The sequence below is a fragment of the Artemia franciscana genome, chromosome 4 (assembly GCF_032884065.1).
Source record: "Artemia franciscana chromosome 4, ASM3288406v1, whole genome shotgun sequence".
NCBI lineage: Eukaryota > Metazoa > Arthropoda > Branchiopoda > Anostraca > Artemiidae > Artemia > Artemia franciscana.
The window spans coordinates 22,792,143-22,810,054 of NC_088866.1; the positions used below are offsets into that span (position 1 = coordinate 22,792,143).

Genomic DNA, 17,912 nt, shown 5'->3' on the forward strand with positions numbered 1-17,912 from the left:
AATATCAATAACTGAAAATTACCGAAAATGGTAATTTCTTTGCAAAAACTGAAAAAGTCACAAGAATGCCCTCACCCTAGATTTGGAAACACAAATTCTCCGCCCCTTTCCTGCATTTACATGAGTTAATCCTCCCGGTTTTAGATCGGTTTTTAAATTTTCATTCATATGGCTTAAAAATTCCTAAGATTTTTTTCATTCAGTGAGATGTTGTAGACTCCCCAGGAAATTTTGGCACTCCAACTTTGGAACAGTACTTTTACAAAATGAACTTTTTATTCACATTTTTATTGAAACCATTCAAAAAATCAACAAAATTACCCCTCTAGATTTTGAAAAGTATGTTTTGTCCACCCCCTCTATATTTTGAGCATTGACACCCCTGACTGTAGATCGACTCCTGAAAGTGTAATCTATCTGGTTTAACAGTTTTCCCAGATTGTGTCATCAATCGGAAAACGACGAAAAAATTTAGGTCTAAGATGAGGCGTTCTATAAGCTACTTTATCAAATGGCTGGTTTTATCTTCGCCATTCAACACGCATGCTCATCAATAGGAGCAACTCTTCAACTCTAGAGAGGACATATTCTAGTAGATATCACATCAGGAAGGGGAAAAGATGGTCAAATGTAATTGATAGTTAATATGAAAAAATAGATAAAATACAAAAAAAAGTTTTTCTTTGGAAGTTTATGGATAGTTTTAGACGAAGAACAAGCTGTTAGGGTCAATAATCAAACTTAGAATATAATATTAACGTTGACGATATGGACAATCTACAATGACGTTTAAAATAATGATGAATGCTGGCATTTGTAATATTTTAGTCAATGTTATATACTGACAATAAATTGGTCAAAAATTAAAAGTTAGATAAGGCATTTTCATTTGCAATATTGATAATTTAAAGCAACGTTTATAACATCATCAATTTAAATTATTGCTTATAGACGCATAATTAATGATAAACATAAATAATTTGCAACGTAGAACTCCTCGATTTCCAACCTGGCATATTCTTATAGATATCAGAATAGGAAGGGATAGACGCAAATTAATACAGAAAACAATGATAAAATACAAAACAAACTTTTTCGAAAAGTTTTAAAAAGTTCATGGCAACGAACTGCAAGTTAGAAGTAATTCGCGCCAATATTAACTAAAACTCTAAAAATGAACTTTGATAGCAATCAAATACATCGAAAGAATAGGCATTTTATGCGGATTCCAGACATATAAAAGTCATCAAGTTTAACGCCACCAATCAAAAGCTATGATCCGTAGAAAATTTGCGCAATTCCATAGGCAGCGCAACAACACTACCTAAGTAAAGAGCGATGTGGGCACAATGTATTTCATTAGAAATCCCCCCACAACATTTTCTAAGGGTTTTACCTTCACACACTTAGCCTTTTCAGAGATTTAGGATCAAACTTACCCCCTTTTCCCAATAACCAACCATGTATAAAAAGAACGGGTAGCTTATAAAATGTACAACATCTGCTCCAACGGCTGTGAGGGGTTACAATGTATGTGGCACAATGCATTATTCATTTTTTATTATTATTATTTTTTTTTTTTTAGACCAGGCAACTTTGTATAAAATGAGTTGTCGTAGAAACTTTGAAAGTGACTCATTCGATCGAAAATTGAAAGGGCTAGTGTCCTTTTTAATAGTCAAAAGTGATTGGAGAGCAGACAGCCCCTCCCCACGTCCACCATTTTTCCAAACAAATTTTTTTCAAATGTTGTCCAATCAAAAATCTAATCAAAATTTTGAGATAACCATTTTGATCACCATAGTTGAAAGTTATGGAAATTATATCTTTAAGGATGACGACCCATCCCCCTCCCAGCCCTCAGGGCAAGGGTTGTAAGCTATGCCCTGGGGGCATATAAGGTTTTTATAGAAAGGGTGGTCATATAAACCTCGTTGGGGGCTCATTGAACTGATAATCGCAAATTCTAGAGTCATTTTTAAGTCTCAAAGTGGTCAGAAAGCAGCTACCCCCACCCCCTCCTTTTTTTGATTTTAGATCAGAGCAATTCATATAGAAGGAACTGTCGTAGAAACTTCGAAAGGGACACATTCGTCTAGTGCCCTTATAAATAGTCAAAAGTGATTGGAGGGAAACCAGACTCCCCTCCGTGCGCCCAACATTTCGCCAAGTACATTCAATCACAATTTAGAGATAGCCATTTTATCTGGTGTAGATAAAACATCCAGTAATTATGTCTTCTAAGACGACACCCCCAACCCCCACCCGCACCCTCAGGGCAAGGGTATAACGTTATGCCCCAAATGCTTGAGCCATTTTATTTACAAAAGTTCAAAGAGTGTATAATAGTGCCTTCAGGATGTACACAACGCTCCAGAGCCCAGGGGCAAAGGTTATAAGTTATACCCCGGAAATATAACTTTTTTATGAAATAGATGGTTGTATACACTCCGGATCGGATGGGGCTCAATTGATTGGAAATCAGAAGATCTGGTGCCCCTTTTAAAAGTCAAAGTGAATGGAGGATAACCAGCCCATCCCCCACAAGCCTATCATTCCCCAAAATAAATCTAATCAGAATTTTGAGATAACTATTTTGCTCAGCTTTGTGGAAGGGCTCAGTAATTATGAATTTGGGGAAGGGGATTTCAACCTCCCCACATTCCTTAGGTAGAGGGCTGTAAATTAGGACATTCGTTCATTGTTTATTCGTTCATTATAGTATAGTGTTATTGAGAAAGGTATGCATGTTTGAACTTTATTTTCCAAAGAGACAAAGGGAACTCAGGTGATCCTTTCATGAATGAATGGGTATACTAGCTTGGAACTTACAGGAAATGGTAAGGGAGATGATCAAAAAGGGAATATTTGGATGTCGCCACTACTACTACAACTACCACTACTACTACTATCATTACTACTAATATGTGGATGTATATTGTCAAAAGAATCAAGCAGTTCGTGGTAACGAACTGTCAAACAGTTCGTGGTAACGAACTGTAGTAAGGAGCGACCTGGCTCAATAGTAACCAAAACTCTAAAAAACGGAATTTTTATGACAATAGGTACATCAAAAGAATCGCATTTAAATGCTGATTTTCATTATACAAGTTTCATTAAGTTCAGACTTACCCATCAAAAGTTACGAACCTAAGAAAATTTGAATCATTTTAGAAAATAGGGGAAAACACCCCCTAAAAGTCATAGAATCTTAACGAAAATCACACCATCTATCTACAAATCACATCTACAAATATGTGAAATTTTGTATTTTTTTGCCAGAAGGCAGATCACGGATGCGCACGCTACTACTAGTACTTCTATCACTGCTACATTCTCTACTAATACTAATACTTCTACTACTTCTTCTATTGCAACTACTTGTAAAGGATACGTTAATACTGCTGCTGCTACTAGTACTACCGCCATTAATTTTAATACTAGTAATACAATTACTACTACTGTGGCTACTATTACAAGTATTCCTAAGGGTATGAAGGTGATATTTTCAAGTTTTTTTTTCGGGGGGGGGAGAAGGTGAATTAAATCACAACATGTTGTCTTTATAATGCCTGTCAAATTGGCACAAAAGCAACATCTTATAAGCAGTTTGATGCTTGAAGTTAAACTAACAGGGTTTGTGTAGGGGATGTTGAACTAACAAAAAGAAAATGATTGAATCCTATTGCTAATGCTACTGCTACTGCTAGTATTATTATTACTTCTACTACTACTACTACTACCAAAGACAAGGCTACTTCTATTAATTCTACTCATACTACTACTACTGCTACTACTAAACTAAGGGTATTAAGGCAACAAGTTTGGAAAATATTAAAACTGTATGGAACTATATCATAGCACACTATACCCACACAGGTTGTTAAAAGAAAGTATCGGTTGTTTTCAGCAAAATCTATACTATCAGTACTACCATTACAGTTACTGTCCCTAATGACGCTAAGTGTATTAAGGAGAAACTTTTAGGGGACGTTTAGGGAGAGTTTCAATTAAATGAAAAAACTGTATGCATGCAGGTTCTCAAAAGGGCACACAAGTAATATCATAGGCAGTGCCGCTCTATAATAGCTAGAAATATCATTGAAACCTCATTGAAAAAAACATTGAAAAATATCATTAAAAAACATGAACCGATTTAGTTTAAGATCTCGAGCCCATTTATTTTCCGAACACATCCGATCAAACTTTTTAGGCATCTATTTTGTTGAGCATATTCGAACAGTACAGCAGCTATGTCTCTAGGGATAGTGGGTAAGTCAACCCCCACAATTATGTAATGGACCCATTATGCTTTAAAATTAAATCAAAAGGAACTGTGTGCATGGTCACCAATAAGAAACCTAAGCAATATATCGATAAGGACTGTGGGTATTAATTTGAAACTTTTGGGGCTACTACTATTACTGCTTCAGCCCTTACAATTGAAACACATTCTAAGAGTTTATCCTAGTTGTCAAAGAGCATAGAGGATTTTTTTGTGAAATGATATTGTTTTATTTTTCACGTCAACTTGAGGAGGTATGAACTGAGATTGAACAATATTATTTGTATCGGGATTAAAAATTGTTGTTTTTTTAACATTAAAATAGCAAGCCAGATTATGGATTCTTGGATTCTCTAGAAAATAAACTGAAAAGATATAATATATTAGTTTTTCCACGGAAAAGACTATCAAACAGTTCGTTGCAACGAATTGTAAGTAAGGAGCGACAACAGTAATCGAACTCTAAAACATGGAATTTTGATATCAGCAAACACGCCAAAAGACTTCGCTTATGTCTTTTAAAATTTCCCGTGGATCAAATATATATTCCAAATATATAAGATTCATTAAGTTTAGCGTAGCCCATCAAAAGTTACAAGCCTGAGAAATTTGTTTGAGTTTCGTAAAAGGGGAGAAAAACTCCTTAAAAGTCAAGGAGTCTTAATGAAAATCGCATCATTAAGTTCAACATATCCGAGAACCTCAATGTAGAAGTTTCAAGCTCCCATCTGCAAAAATGTGGAAGATTGTATTTTTTGCCAGAAGAAAGATCACGGGTGCGTGTTTATTTGTTTGTTTTACCCAGGTGTGATCGCATCGAGCCAATAGTCCTGAAATATCGAGAAACGACTCATTCTTACAGAAATTAAAAGTTGTAGTGTCCTTTTAACTAACCAAAAAGATTGGAAGGCAACTAGCCCCTTTCCCCTCAAAGTCAGTCCTTCAAAATTTTTTAAGTTTAGAAAAACCCATATCTATAATCTATCGTTAATAAGCTATGCAGACGATGTACTTAATCTGAGCCGACTCCTTCGCGGTTTAGAGGAGAATTTTATCCAGTTTCAAGTAGAATATGGAAAAATAGGCCTTCAGTTTAATGAAAAGAAATCAGATATGTTGATTTTTAATGCTAAGCAAGGTTCTGCTGTTGATGTTAGGCTGGGTGGTGCTGCTGTTCGGCTTGCCGAACGCATAGTTTATTTGGGGATCCCTATTGGTCGGTCTATGCTCGAAACGCGTCATCTTTTGCAGAGTCATCTGCAGAAACGGATCTCTTTAGCGTATAGCCGTGTTGTAGTTTATAAGCGTCAGTTTGATCGGCGGATTTTGGCCCAGCTGTATAGTGGAATGGCACTACTCCGTTATCTGTATTTAAGTCCCTTTCGGAGGATATTCCAAAAGGAAGATAAGAAAGAATTGCGGTCTACATATTATAAATATGCGAAGTACCTCTTACGGCTTCCTCCACGGACAAGAAACCGTTTTACCTTAATTACCTTAATTTGCACTTCGGAGCAAATTAAGATCTGTAGATCTGTTGAATGCTCCTGAGTTGAATCGGTGATGTCTCATAGCAGGTATGAGCAGGACGGAATGTCCCACTCATACTTCCAGTCTTTCGTGGCCCACTCTTTATCCAGTGCCTTCTTGAATGCTTCGGGGGTGGGGGCTGAGACTGTTGCTTCACACAGTTCATTCCAGGGGTTGACGACTCTGTTGGTGAAGAAACTTTTTCTGGCCCTGGTTCTGACTGACTGCTTGAACAGCTTCTTTGAGTGTCCTCTGGTGCACTGTGGGGGGCCTGGGTGGATGGGCAGGATCTTGGCACATGATGATTTCAGCAATTTGCGGGTCATCATCATGTCGCTACGGTTGCGCCTGTACACGAGGGTAGGGAGGTTGAGAGCCCGTAAACGATCTTGATAAGGTTTGTCTCCAAGGTTTGTGATGGCCTTGGTTGCTCTCCTCTGGACTCCCTCAATTAGCCTGACATCTCCTTTGTATGTTGGGAAGGCAGCGCACATGCCAAAATCCAAAACGGGTCTGACTAGTGCCTTGTAAAGTTTCAGGAAAACTAGTGGGGATCTGCTGGTAACTGTTCTTTTGATCAGACCTAACAGTTCCCTGCGGTACTCCACTGATGACATCACAGGGCTCGGAAAAGACCTTTTCACCTCCAGCACCAAATAGCCTGACTCTCTGGGTTCGTCCTGACAGGAAGTCCATAAGCCAATCAACTAGGTTGGGGTGTAACTGGGCAGCAGTAAGCTTTTCTCTTAGCCTTTTGTGTGGGACTTTATCAAAGGCCTTAGCAAAGTCTAGTAAAACTAGGTCCACTGGCAATCCTTTGTCAAGCAAATCTGTAATGATGTCATATGTTTCCAGTAAATTTGTTTCAACTGACTTTCCTGGTTGAAACCCATGCTGATTAGGGGATAGGATATTGTTGACTTTCAGATGTTCCAGTATTGTATCATTGACCACTCTTTCAAGGATTTTTGCGACTACTGATGTGAGACTTATAGGTCTGTAGTTTTCTGCTTTAAGTCTGCTGCCTTTTTTGAATATTGGGGTCACAAAAGCAGTTTTCCAATCAGATGGGACAGATTTGGCATTAATAGACTTTTGGAATAGGTCAGACAGTGGTCCTGCGATGATGGTTGCCAGTTCCTTCAGCAGTCTTGGGTGTAAGTGATCTGGTCCAGCCGATTCATTCGTGTCAAGATTTTGAAGCCGTTTGAGGATGTTGGAGGGGTCGATGCTGACTTGCTCCATCGTTGTGGGGGCTTCATAGCCAGGGAAGTTTGGCAGGGGGCCTTCCGGTTCACAAGTGAAAACTGAAGCAAAGTGCCTATTTAGTTCGTTTGCTACATCAGTTATATTGGTTACGGTAGTGGTACAGGGTTTCACCAGTCTGGAGATAGTTCGACGGGAGTGGTTCTTGCTAGAGACATAATTCCAGAATTTTTTAGGATTTGTCTTACTTTCTTTGGCAAGATTGGACTCCAGATTTTCGTAGAGTTTTCTGGTGAGGTTTCTCAGCTTGTTTCGTGCCTTGGTGAATTTTGTGTGTTGCTGCAGGTCTCCTGACTGCCTGAACTTTTTCCATGACCTCTTTTTCCTGTTTATTTCTCTTTTGATGTCTTTTGTCATGTAGGGGAGGGATCTAGGTTTTGGTTTGAAACTGGTCTTTGTGTGGGCATCCTGAGCTTTCAGCAAAACACCCTTGAATTTGGTCCATTGTTCGTCAACTGTGCCACTTAGTACATTCGGCCAGTCTGTAGTGGATAATTCATTTCGAATAGCAATGTAGTCGACAAACACTTTTTTGACTAGCTTGTTCTTAAGTACCTTCACTTTCAGCATGAGCTCTATAGTTAGGTGATCGCTTTTACCAAGGGGTGGTGAGTAATCAATACTTTGAACTAAGCTTTTGTCATTCAAGATAACCAGGTCAAGTATTGTTGGGCGCTGAAACAATCTGTATCTAGTTGGTTGGTCAACTATCTGGTGTAGGGACAATTCACTGAGGCAATTTAGGAAAGGCTGTTGCTTGTCTTGTTCGGTTGGAGTGGCACCACATCCAAAACCGTTTATCCAGTTTATAGATGGAAGGTTGAAATCGCCGGCAATAAGCAGATGTCCTTTGAGGTTCAAATTTAGTGTGCATATTATTTCTGCTATTGCTTGTTCGGTTACAACTTGGGATGGGGCTGAGGGACTTCTGTAGATGCATCCGATTCTGACTGTCTCTGACACATGGCTCCCTGGCACACATAGATCAAAGCAAACTGCCTCAACAAAGGGGAAAAGGAGAGGAACATCAATTATCTTTGTATTGTATCCTGCTTTAGCGAGGGCTAGTGTTCCTCTTTTGCAACCTTGGGATGACAGATTTGAGAGAACTTGGTAACCCGGGATTTTCACATGGGAATCGTGAAGTTTGTTACTACTGTTTTTAGGGCAGACTTCAGTCAGTAAGATCACATCGAACTTTTTTGAGTCAATTAGGGTTTTTAGTTCATCAATTTTGTTGGGCAACTGGTCAACATTAGTAACACATACACTAAAGTCAGAACTTGCGGTTGGTGGTTCTGGTTGGCTTCTGTCCAGTATGGTTTGTCTGTTGTTATTTTCACCAGAGTCACTTTCTTCCTCAACAGAAACAAAGCTCAAGTCTTCTTCTTCTTCCTGGGAAGCCTCCGCAGTTACAAACGAGTCTGACGATTTGTCACTAATAGTGTCACTAAGGGTTACATCAACATTTTTATTTTTACCAGAAAAAGCAGAGCTAATTACACTATACACTAATGGTGGGGTGAAAATTGGAATCACACCACCATTGCTTCCGGGTTTTTTTGGACGATTTTGTTGCCCCTGATAACCAGATCGAGTTCACCGTTGGAGACACGATCACGCAGTTCTGCCAATAGTAATTTTCTACTGTCCCTGTCAGCTTTAACTTTGTCGTGGCAGAACTGTACAGCGTCTTTGTTATTTCTTCTTTCGTAAGACGTGTTCACGATTTTCCTGGGCAACGAAGGGTTGTTAACCGTGAAGACAGTTGGTACCGTGGTTTTGGACGGATCTTGAGCAGACGCTGAAGAAGGTCGCTTATTCAGCCTCCTTACATTTGTGACAGCAACAAGATATAACCCTAATAGTGTTACTCATCCTTGGGCAATTATTTTGAGGCAATAGGTTTTGTTTTTTGTAGTTAGATATCCATTTGTTCTTAATTTTTCTTGTGTTCTTTTTTCTGTGTATTCTTTTGTAGTGTGTTTTTTGCTTTTTTATCTTATACTCCATCTGTTTCTTTTGATGAGAAATAAATATGTACACACATATACATACATACATTGTTCAATATAGCTGAGAAGCCCAGTTACTATGCTTCTGAGGGTAGCATGACCCTCACAGCCCCATGGGCAAGGTTTGTAAATCATGAAGTGTGCACAATGTTAACGTATAGCATTTATTAATGGGAAATATACCGATCTTTTTCTTTGGGGGGGATTTCCACCATTAGGATTTTCCACGGGGATAATTTTTCGGGGGGTGAACTCTTCGAGGGAAATTTTACACTAGGGAAATTTGCCAGAAGTCCTATACAAAATTATTTTGATTTACATTAATCTTTCGTTACCGACTTAATTTTACATGTGGAGATGTTAAGGGGAACCGTCCACGGGAATTTTTTATTAATTTTAACAACATTTTCCATAAAACAAGCTTCTCGAAGAAAAGTGAAAACCTCCATTAAGCAAAAAATGAGCAAACATAAAGTAAAATGGTCTTCCAAGCGTAAAACTACAACAAATATCTATCAATAAGTGAATGAAACTAAAAAAAGAACAGAAATTACAATAAATAGCCAAATCAAACTCAAAACGAGCAAAAATTAACATGAGTAGGGCTGATAGCCCCCATGCCTTCCGAAGACCAGAACATGATGTGCGGTTTACTGAAAACAGAATACGTTTTAAATGTTTTCACTTTTTTTTACTTTAATAAATAAGATATTATCACAACTTTAAGGAATAAATAACAGTATTCAATTAAACTGAGAATTCACGGTCATTTTTTTCAGTAAAGTGCAAATTGTGATCTAGTGTTGAGAAGGTATGGCGGTTATCAGCCCTACTCATGTTAATTTTTGCTCGTTTCGAGTTTGACTCAGCTATTTATTGTAATTCCTGTTTGTTTTCAATTTCATTTATTTATTGACAATGATTTATGGTAGTCTTACACTTAGAAAATTATTTAACTTCATTTCTGCTTATTTTGGCCTTATGGAGATCTTTACTTTTCTTTGAAAAACTTGTTTTGTGGAAAAACAACTTTTGAAATCAGTTCGTAAAATAAGCTGTCTATTTTAAGAATATACAATGGTCTATGAAGCAGCAAGAAAAAAAAAAACAGAAGAAAAATCTAAAAAAAAAGAAGAAAAATCAGAAACAAGTTTACATTTTAGGAACCATAATTAATCAGTTGGATAGTCTTAGTTAGCCAGTGTAAAACCACCATAGTATACTCAAGTACTGCCGACTGAATCAACATTCCTATGGTGTAATGTATTCCAACATAAAAAATATTCCAGCATAATTTTTTCTTTTGGGCTTTTCTTGTTGAAATTTTTTGTTTTGAGTTTTAGACGTTTTGACATTGAAACCTATTTACGCGGGTGGTGTAGTTCTAATGAGCCCAATTCTTGATTTTTATTGTTTATTTACGATTTCTTTATATTTTGGTTAATTGGAACATTTTCTTGTAGGAATTTTTATACTGTTATTAAAATAATTTTTATTGTTTGTTCAATTCCATGTTCATTCATCATGGGCTTGCCCTTCGCTGTTCTTTAGACACAGTTTCGCTATTGTACTTTAAAGCCGGATGCTAAATGGTAGGAACTAAATGCTAAAATCTCCTTCGCAGCTTAGCCCAAAAGGTATTCAAGGACTTAAAATATTTATGATCATTGTATAGAAAATATTCTGACCGGCTAGAAACTTATAGGGCACATACATGACGATGATAAGACCTTCAAGCGCTGGTGATTATTTCCGAAAGGACGTAATTAGAGGAAATACATTTTTAGTGTTAAGCCAACTTCAAGCTTCCTAGAGGCTAGGCGATCATGTAAGGACGGATCTCAATAGGTACGAATTTTCTGGGATATTAACTTAGAAAGTAGTTCTTTCCCTTTTTGATTTTTTTTCTATTATCAAAATTTTTCATTTCTCAAAATGGTTGGAAGGATATCAAAATACATATAATCCGAGCATTCATCTTTCAATGCTGGAGTTTCTTAAACCTACCTATAATTTTGACCTATAGTTTCCCAATGATTTTGATGATCCTAGCGCGACATCTCCACAGTCCCCCTATTACATGTAAAAGTTTATTTTATGTATTATTCTTTATGCCCCTCTTCAACCTCCTTTGTTCATTCCTTTTTACCAAAAGTAAGTTTAACATTGAAGATTAGGAGAGGAGCACTTTCAATTGTTAATGAACCCGACTTGACTCGTAATTTTCCAAATAATCAAAACATTTTTTGGCTATTACCTCCTTCTTCTGCTGCTTATTTTAGTCTACAGAGGGCTATTCCCCACTCTCTCTGCTACTTTATGTAAAACTATGCTTTATATATTATAATTTATACATCTCTTAAACCTGCTGTTTGTTTGTTTTTTACTCCTTCAATTGAAAGGTATGTTTGGCACGGAGAAATGGGAAACCACTTTCAATTTACAGTGCTCCCAGCTCCCTGTACATCCCAGGAGAGATTTAGGCAGGGTGTCCCAGCATCTCAATACTTCTTGATTTGGCCCATGATTTTCCATACAGAAGTAACATTTATTGTTTTTTTTTGCGTTTGATCACATCCCCATTCTATGTATTAATATATCTATATAATATAACTTATGTATCTATTGGACATTTTCCGAAAGTTTTTTTTTCGAAAAGCACGTTTAAAACGACAAAATAAGAAAGTAGCACTTTCAATTGTCAATGATCTCCCCTTCATCTTTACCCTAGTTAGGATTCGGCCAAGGCCCTCTAGATAGTCAATGGACGATTCTAAGGGCTGAGAAAAATTTGTTAAGCATTTTGTATAGGACTAATGATAGTTTCAAGTTCTCATCTGACTGACCGTATATCCAACAATAAGCAGCACAAAAAATGTGGCTCGATTCAACTTTCTAATTTAAAGGATGATTTCTGCTTGACTTAAATGATCTTTGTTTTATTCAACCACCCTCTTCATTTTACGGATTACTTTATCGTACACTTTGGGCACCTCTCGGACCTTTTACTAAACGTACGAAAAGAGCATTCGCAAGGAGGTTTAAGAAACCAGCACTTTCTATTGGTAGTGACCTCCTCTACCTGTTAAACCTCGTCCATGTTTGAGCCTGGCCCTCTAGAATGTCAAGACATACGATTCAACCCATAAATGTTTATATGATTTGTTTGTTCTTGGGGATCCCCCAAATCACCCTCCATTATTTTATACACTAATTAATTTTATATATCATAATTTATGTACCTCTTGAACCTCCTGCTGTTTAGTTTTCTACGGAAAGCACGTTTAACACGGAGAATTAGGAAAGCAGCACTTTCAATTGACAAGGGTTTCCGCTCCCCGTTCATCCCAACTGATCACAGTTGCACTGAGAAAGTCATCACATTACTAAGATTTTCTCCAGTAGCCAAGTGATCTTCAGTTTTCTAACGCAGACGTGAGGATACAGTTTTTTGAAAAAGAAGTGCTAGGAATCAACAATGTAAATCTTAGGTTTGTCGCATTAAGATAATGAAAGTAATCAGTTATGAAATGGGTAGGAAATTAATCAAAATCCCGGGAATGAGTCACTCTGGCAAAGCTGTTGAACTATGAGAAGGAAATTTTTCAGGATCTATATACAGCTTTAATTGGGTATGCTATAAGCTAAAATGTATCTAACTATATAATCTTTATGCTGAATTTAGACAAGTAAAATTTAAACATGTTAGAATCGTGGACGATTCTAAGGGCTGAGGAAAACTTGTTAAGCATTTTACAGAGGAGCTAAGGATAGTCTCGAGTTCTTGTCTGACTGACCGAATACCAAACAATAAGTTGTACAAAAAATGTGACTCAATTTAACTTTCTAGGGTGGTACTTGCATATTATCCAGAACACACTCAAGAAGTTTGCTTTGTTTGATCTGAGTAAACCGGTTTTTCTCTCGCATTCAGTTATAATTAGCTTATTCTTTCGTGAAATAAACTATGATGCAGGTATATTTTAATTAAATATTTTATATATATAGAGGTGGTTAGGTTAAATTTGGTATTTAATATGGCGTTCTGGGATTTCCATAATTCTTTATTGTAGTTTCCATAATTTTGTTACTAAAGTATTATATTTTCTTCATATCATATGGATGAAAGATAATAGATTGCCATGAATTGTGCTTTTTGGCATTCCGCAGGAGCCAAACAAAAGCAAGTCATCTACGAATAAGGTCCAAAGCAGCCATTAGTAAAGATTCATAAGAAATTAGAATGTCATGAGAGAGAGTAAAGAAGGAAACTTTGAAAACACTGAGGGGGAAGAGGATTGTGTTGTCCTTAGAGGCTTGATGTTGCTTTGACTTATTATTAATAGTAGTAGTATTAGTCTTAAATTTATCCAAATATTATCATGACATTTAGAGCAATCATTTCATTCAGTTTGTCATTACATGAGGCTTGATGGAAGCCTAAGCATTTGATCAGATGACGGTTACATAATTTTTTTTGCGGTATTTCCATTCATAACAAAATCAATAGACCTGAAAGATTATATCTGGAGAAAATCTAAAGTTTTCAGTACAGTCGCAAATGAGACACACACCTTACATATATCACACGCACATTTACATAAAAACATATTTTATCGGAGAACTGCAGCCTCGCAATAAAATGAAATAACTATAGTACAATTTCTATTTTATGTTTATTTAATTATGTATTTTTGGTAATTTATTTTCCTTGTGTTCTTTATTATGTGTTTACTTACCATATATACAGTTCTACATTACTAACTATTTTATATCTGTATGTATTTATCTATTTTAGATTTATTGTTGAATTTTATATCTATTATCTTACAGAACTAAAATTTGATTGTGCTATTTGAAGCCCCTTGAGACACCAATCCACGTCTATGGGAATCGGTGTCTCCCGATGCCAATCGAGAGACTAGAAATAGCAGTGTGAACTGCGCTAGAAATTTCATTACGCCAACGGTTCCATATTGTATGGTGTTTTGTATGTAATTAAATAAAAAAAGAATCCCTTATTAAAACAAAATGGGAAACTGACTTTTCTTCATTTGAAAAATATTGTGGACTTCATGGTTGTCATGGAATCTTTTGAGGACTTCATTGGTCACAAATTACGTTTACTAGAAAAATTGTTGTTTTTCCATGAAGAATTGAATAATTCAAACATAGCAATGGTTAAATTACCAAGAGCAGTGACAATCATATCTGATTGTTTGGGCTAATCAAGAAGAAAATTCCTGAATCATATATGTCTTAACAAATCTAGAAAAAATCGGGAATTCAGTTTTTATGGAAAAAGGCCTCCATATACAGTTTTTGGTAGTGGAAGGGGGGGGGTAATTTAAAAAAGTAACGTGGATCATTGCAATGTAAGCTAAAAACAAATGACGGCAAACAACTTAGGTAGGTTTGGCGTTCTTTGATAACAAACATTAATCGTAATGTTTGTTTTATTATGGGCGAAAAGCATTTTCAAATTTAATTAATTAGTTTTGCTTATTCATTGTCACGGTTCAAACTAGCAACACTGACAAAAATGTGATACTGTCCTAAAAAATTCATAATTTTGAAGCAATCAAGAAAGAAATCTAAAAATACCACGATTTTTAGGAACGAATAGAGCTGAGAGTTTGTAATGAGTTTATTTTATATATTTTCAGCTCGTAATAGAGTTTATTTTGTGTTTTGATGTCCTTGATACTTTAAGGAAAAGCTTCTCGAGAAGTTGCATTTCACCTGACCAACGCTATTCAAGCTTTCTTAATTGAACGTACAACCCATACAGATTTCCAGTTAGAGTTTCCATCGTTTCATTAAGAAATAATCCGTTAAGATGTTTTCTGCCAGGATATTAAGATAGCATGCCCTGCTTTAACTTGCAGATAGGCATTATGCAAAATAAAGCGTTGTTCCAAATTTTGTGTCATTGAGCTTAAGAAAAGTTGGTGATGGTCTAAAAGGCTAATGAAATTGTTTTAGTTCAAAGCCTGAACTTTTATCTGATTTTGAGCGGAGTCAACTCATTTCTGAGAGGGTTAGCTAATTCAATGTTGTATTCTTGGTAAGCTAATTTGTAAACTGGTAATATTTTTTTTTTATTTTATAAAATTAATTTAATGAAGTTCTAGAATAGTGGCTCTTCATAAGGAGACATGATAGAACACATTTAAATTGCTAGTTTTGTTTCATTTTTGTGGTTTTGTTTGCATTTCTGACAATTCATCCTCAGCCCCCCCCCTAATGGTCTCATATAGCCTTAAGCCATATAAAAAACTAACATGTAGTTAACGAAAACTGACTCACAAACAGATAAGAATGGGAAAAAACAAGGAAATTGATCCATTGATAACTGCTTTATATTATAAAGTAAATAATTCCATAGTTTTTTGTTCAATTTTTTATATAGCCTACGGCTATGGGATACCATTAGAGGGGACTAGGGGTGATTGTTTAAATTCAAGCGAAACTATAAAAATGCACATGAAGTTAACAGCTTAAAAATGTCTCTTTTTATTCTAGCACGTCTCCTTCTGCAGAACCACTGTCCCGGACCTTAAAGACTAATTTTTTTCTACTTTAGAAATAATTTTAGGAACTAATTTTTTTTTGCCTTGTTTTATAGAAACTTCGAGCTTCAATTGGAGTTCAAATTTCAATAAATAAAATTTACGCTTCATTTATCGTTATTTTGAATTTTTCTAGCTCTGCTAGTTAGTGTGACAATGTCACCAGCTAATTCCTAGTTCCGTCCTTTCAAAGCTTTTACTACTTCCTTCCATTAAGTTCCCTATTTCCTTTGATCTCAGCGTTTCCGATCAAATAGTAACAACAAATAGGTAACATAAAATCATTAAGCGTAAAATGAAATAACTCAAAGAACTAAAGGGTAAATAACAAGAGGACTAGAATAATTTGTATATATAGAGTTTAGATAATTATAAAGAGTTTCCTCTTACCAAACAATCTTAGCAAAGCATTGCATAATCGGGAAAGATATCGTAAACCGAAGACTATAATCCGACGATTAATTTTTATGATTAGTATTATGTGAAAGAATACACATTGAAACAATGACTAAGATTGTGACTTGTAATTGCTTTTGTCCGTGACACAACCTGCGGCACGCAGAGTAATATGCCAAAATAAAATCAGAAACATACCCAAAACCCGAAAGGAAACCTGCTTCACTGGGTCGAGTAGATACCATAGGTTGATCGCATTACTGAGCTCGTGACGAGCAAAACCCAAAATTAGCTAAACTTCGGGTTCTAAATATTCCTAATATATAGGGTGGGGAATAGTCAGGATTTTGGGGCTACTCATACTCTGAAGCCTAATATTTTTCTCATTGTAACTCGGACACGTATATATGTATACGATGTGAATGGTGGGAGCTTTGGGGTTTCATTCCCCCTCCGAACAAAAAAAAGGAAGATTTTAATTACATTTACTATAATTGGGTATGTAGTTTTCCTGATGCTAGGCACATTTTCCCCTGGATACCCCCCCTATCTGTTGAAAATTAACCGAATATGCAAAATTGCGCAGCCGCAGAGAAATTATGGCAAATAAAAATAATGAAGAAAAGGAGTAATTTTGAAATATTATAAATTACTGAAAAATATAAGCAGAATATGTGGCATAGAATATCTTACAGTATTTATGTTGGTTTATTTTTATTTTAACCCTTTTTTTCGTTTTTTGGGGGGAGTCGAGTTATCACTGGAGGGTAAGATAAGTTTAATATTGGGGATATGTGGGTAATATTAACCCCAAAGGCAAAATTTTTGAGCCAAATTTATATCTATAAATTTGATTCGATATCATTGGAGTTAGAGGAGGGTCGGGTAGCAGAAAAGGAGCCAAGAGGGAGGCTGATTACCCTCCAGTGGCTGTCGGCCTTTAAAAAGTAAACTAGAACTTTCAATTTTCAAACGAATGATCCCTCTCCCAAGTTGCTAAAATTAAACCTTCCAATTAAAGTGGATGGGAAAAAAAGGTTTTGTCACCTTTTTTTTACCCTTTTTTGGGATTCATTTTGAGGGTAAGCAATATTGTTTAATTTCATTTTCCTTCTGAATTCGGGTCCTCTTACTCCAAAGTTTCATATAATTTTCAGATTTATCAGGAAAATTTGGCGCTTTTCTGAGCCTCCTCTGTTACAGGAGGGACCCATTTCAAAGTGAAGAATCCTTTAAGTAGTTTTTCTACTATAGTCTTGTTGGCCCAAGGACTTACATAAGTTTCAACATTGATACGTTTTGTGGCTTATTTCCAGGCTCCTGACTCTTCCCCCTTCCAACATCAAAATGTTAATGCCCTTTTTGACTAAAAGTATAATCCCTGATAGTTTCACACCGCTGAACTCCTAAGATAAATACCCCCCCCCCCTCATTAACATCTAGAAAATATTTTAGTAAGGAATTGACAGTTCGCAATTTTTACGGCCTTTATCCCAGGGGCTCTTGGGGTTATGTCATCCTTGGATGTAGATTTATAGACGTTTTCAATTATTCTGAACAAAATGAGTACCTCTAATGCAGATCCGATGTCTTAAGGAGTTACAAAGGATCAGATACCAAAGAGGATTCTAAGACTGGGGCTTGTTGGTCTCCAATCACTTGGATTCAAAAGGCATTAGAACTCTCAATTTACAATCGAATGAGAATCCTCCGAAGTTTCTACGACCATGATAGGGGGAGTACTAGGGAAGGAAAAGCTCCCACTTCTCTAGCACTAATTCTATATTTTTCTGAAGAACCAATGAGAATTGGGATGTTGGACATTAAAATGCACTCTTTGAGGTATCA

At 36.3% G+C, this 17,912-nt stretch overlaps 1 protein-coding gene across 1 annotated transcript in view; it reads right to left on the reverse strand.

Moving 5' to 3' along the window:
- The window catches only part of LOC136026159 (ankyrin-repeat and fibronectin type III domain-containing 1-like), a 254,211-nt gene extending 237,983 nt beyond the window's left edge, over positions 1 to 16,228 (reverse strand). Inside the window, exon 1 of the mRNA XM_065702463.1 lies at positions 16,059 to 16,228. Coding sequence (XP_065558535.1) covers positions 16,059 to 16,084 — 26 coding nt within the window. The 5' untranslated portion in view covers positions 16,085 to 16,228. The remainder of the gene's footprint in view (positions 1 to 16,058) is intronic.
- Positions 16,229 to 17,912: the final 1,684 nt, after the last annotated feature.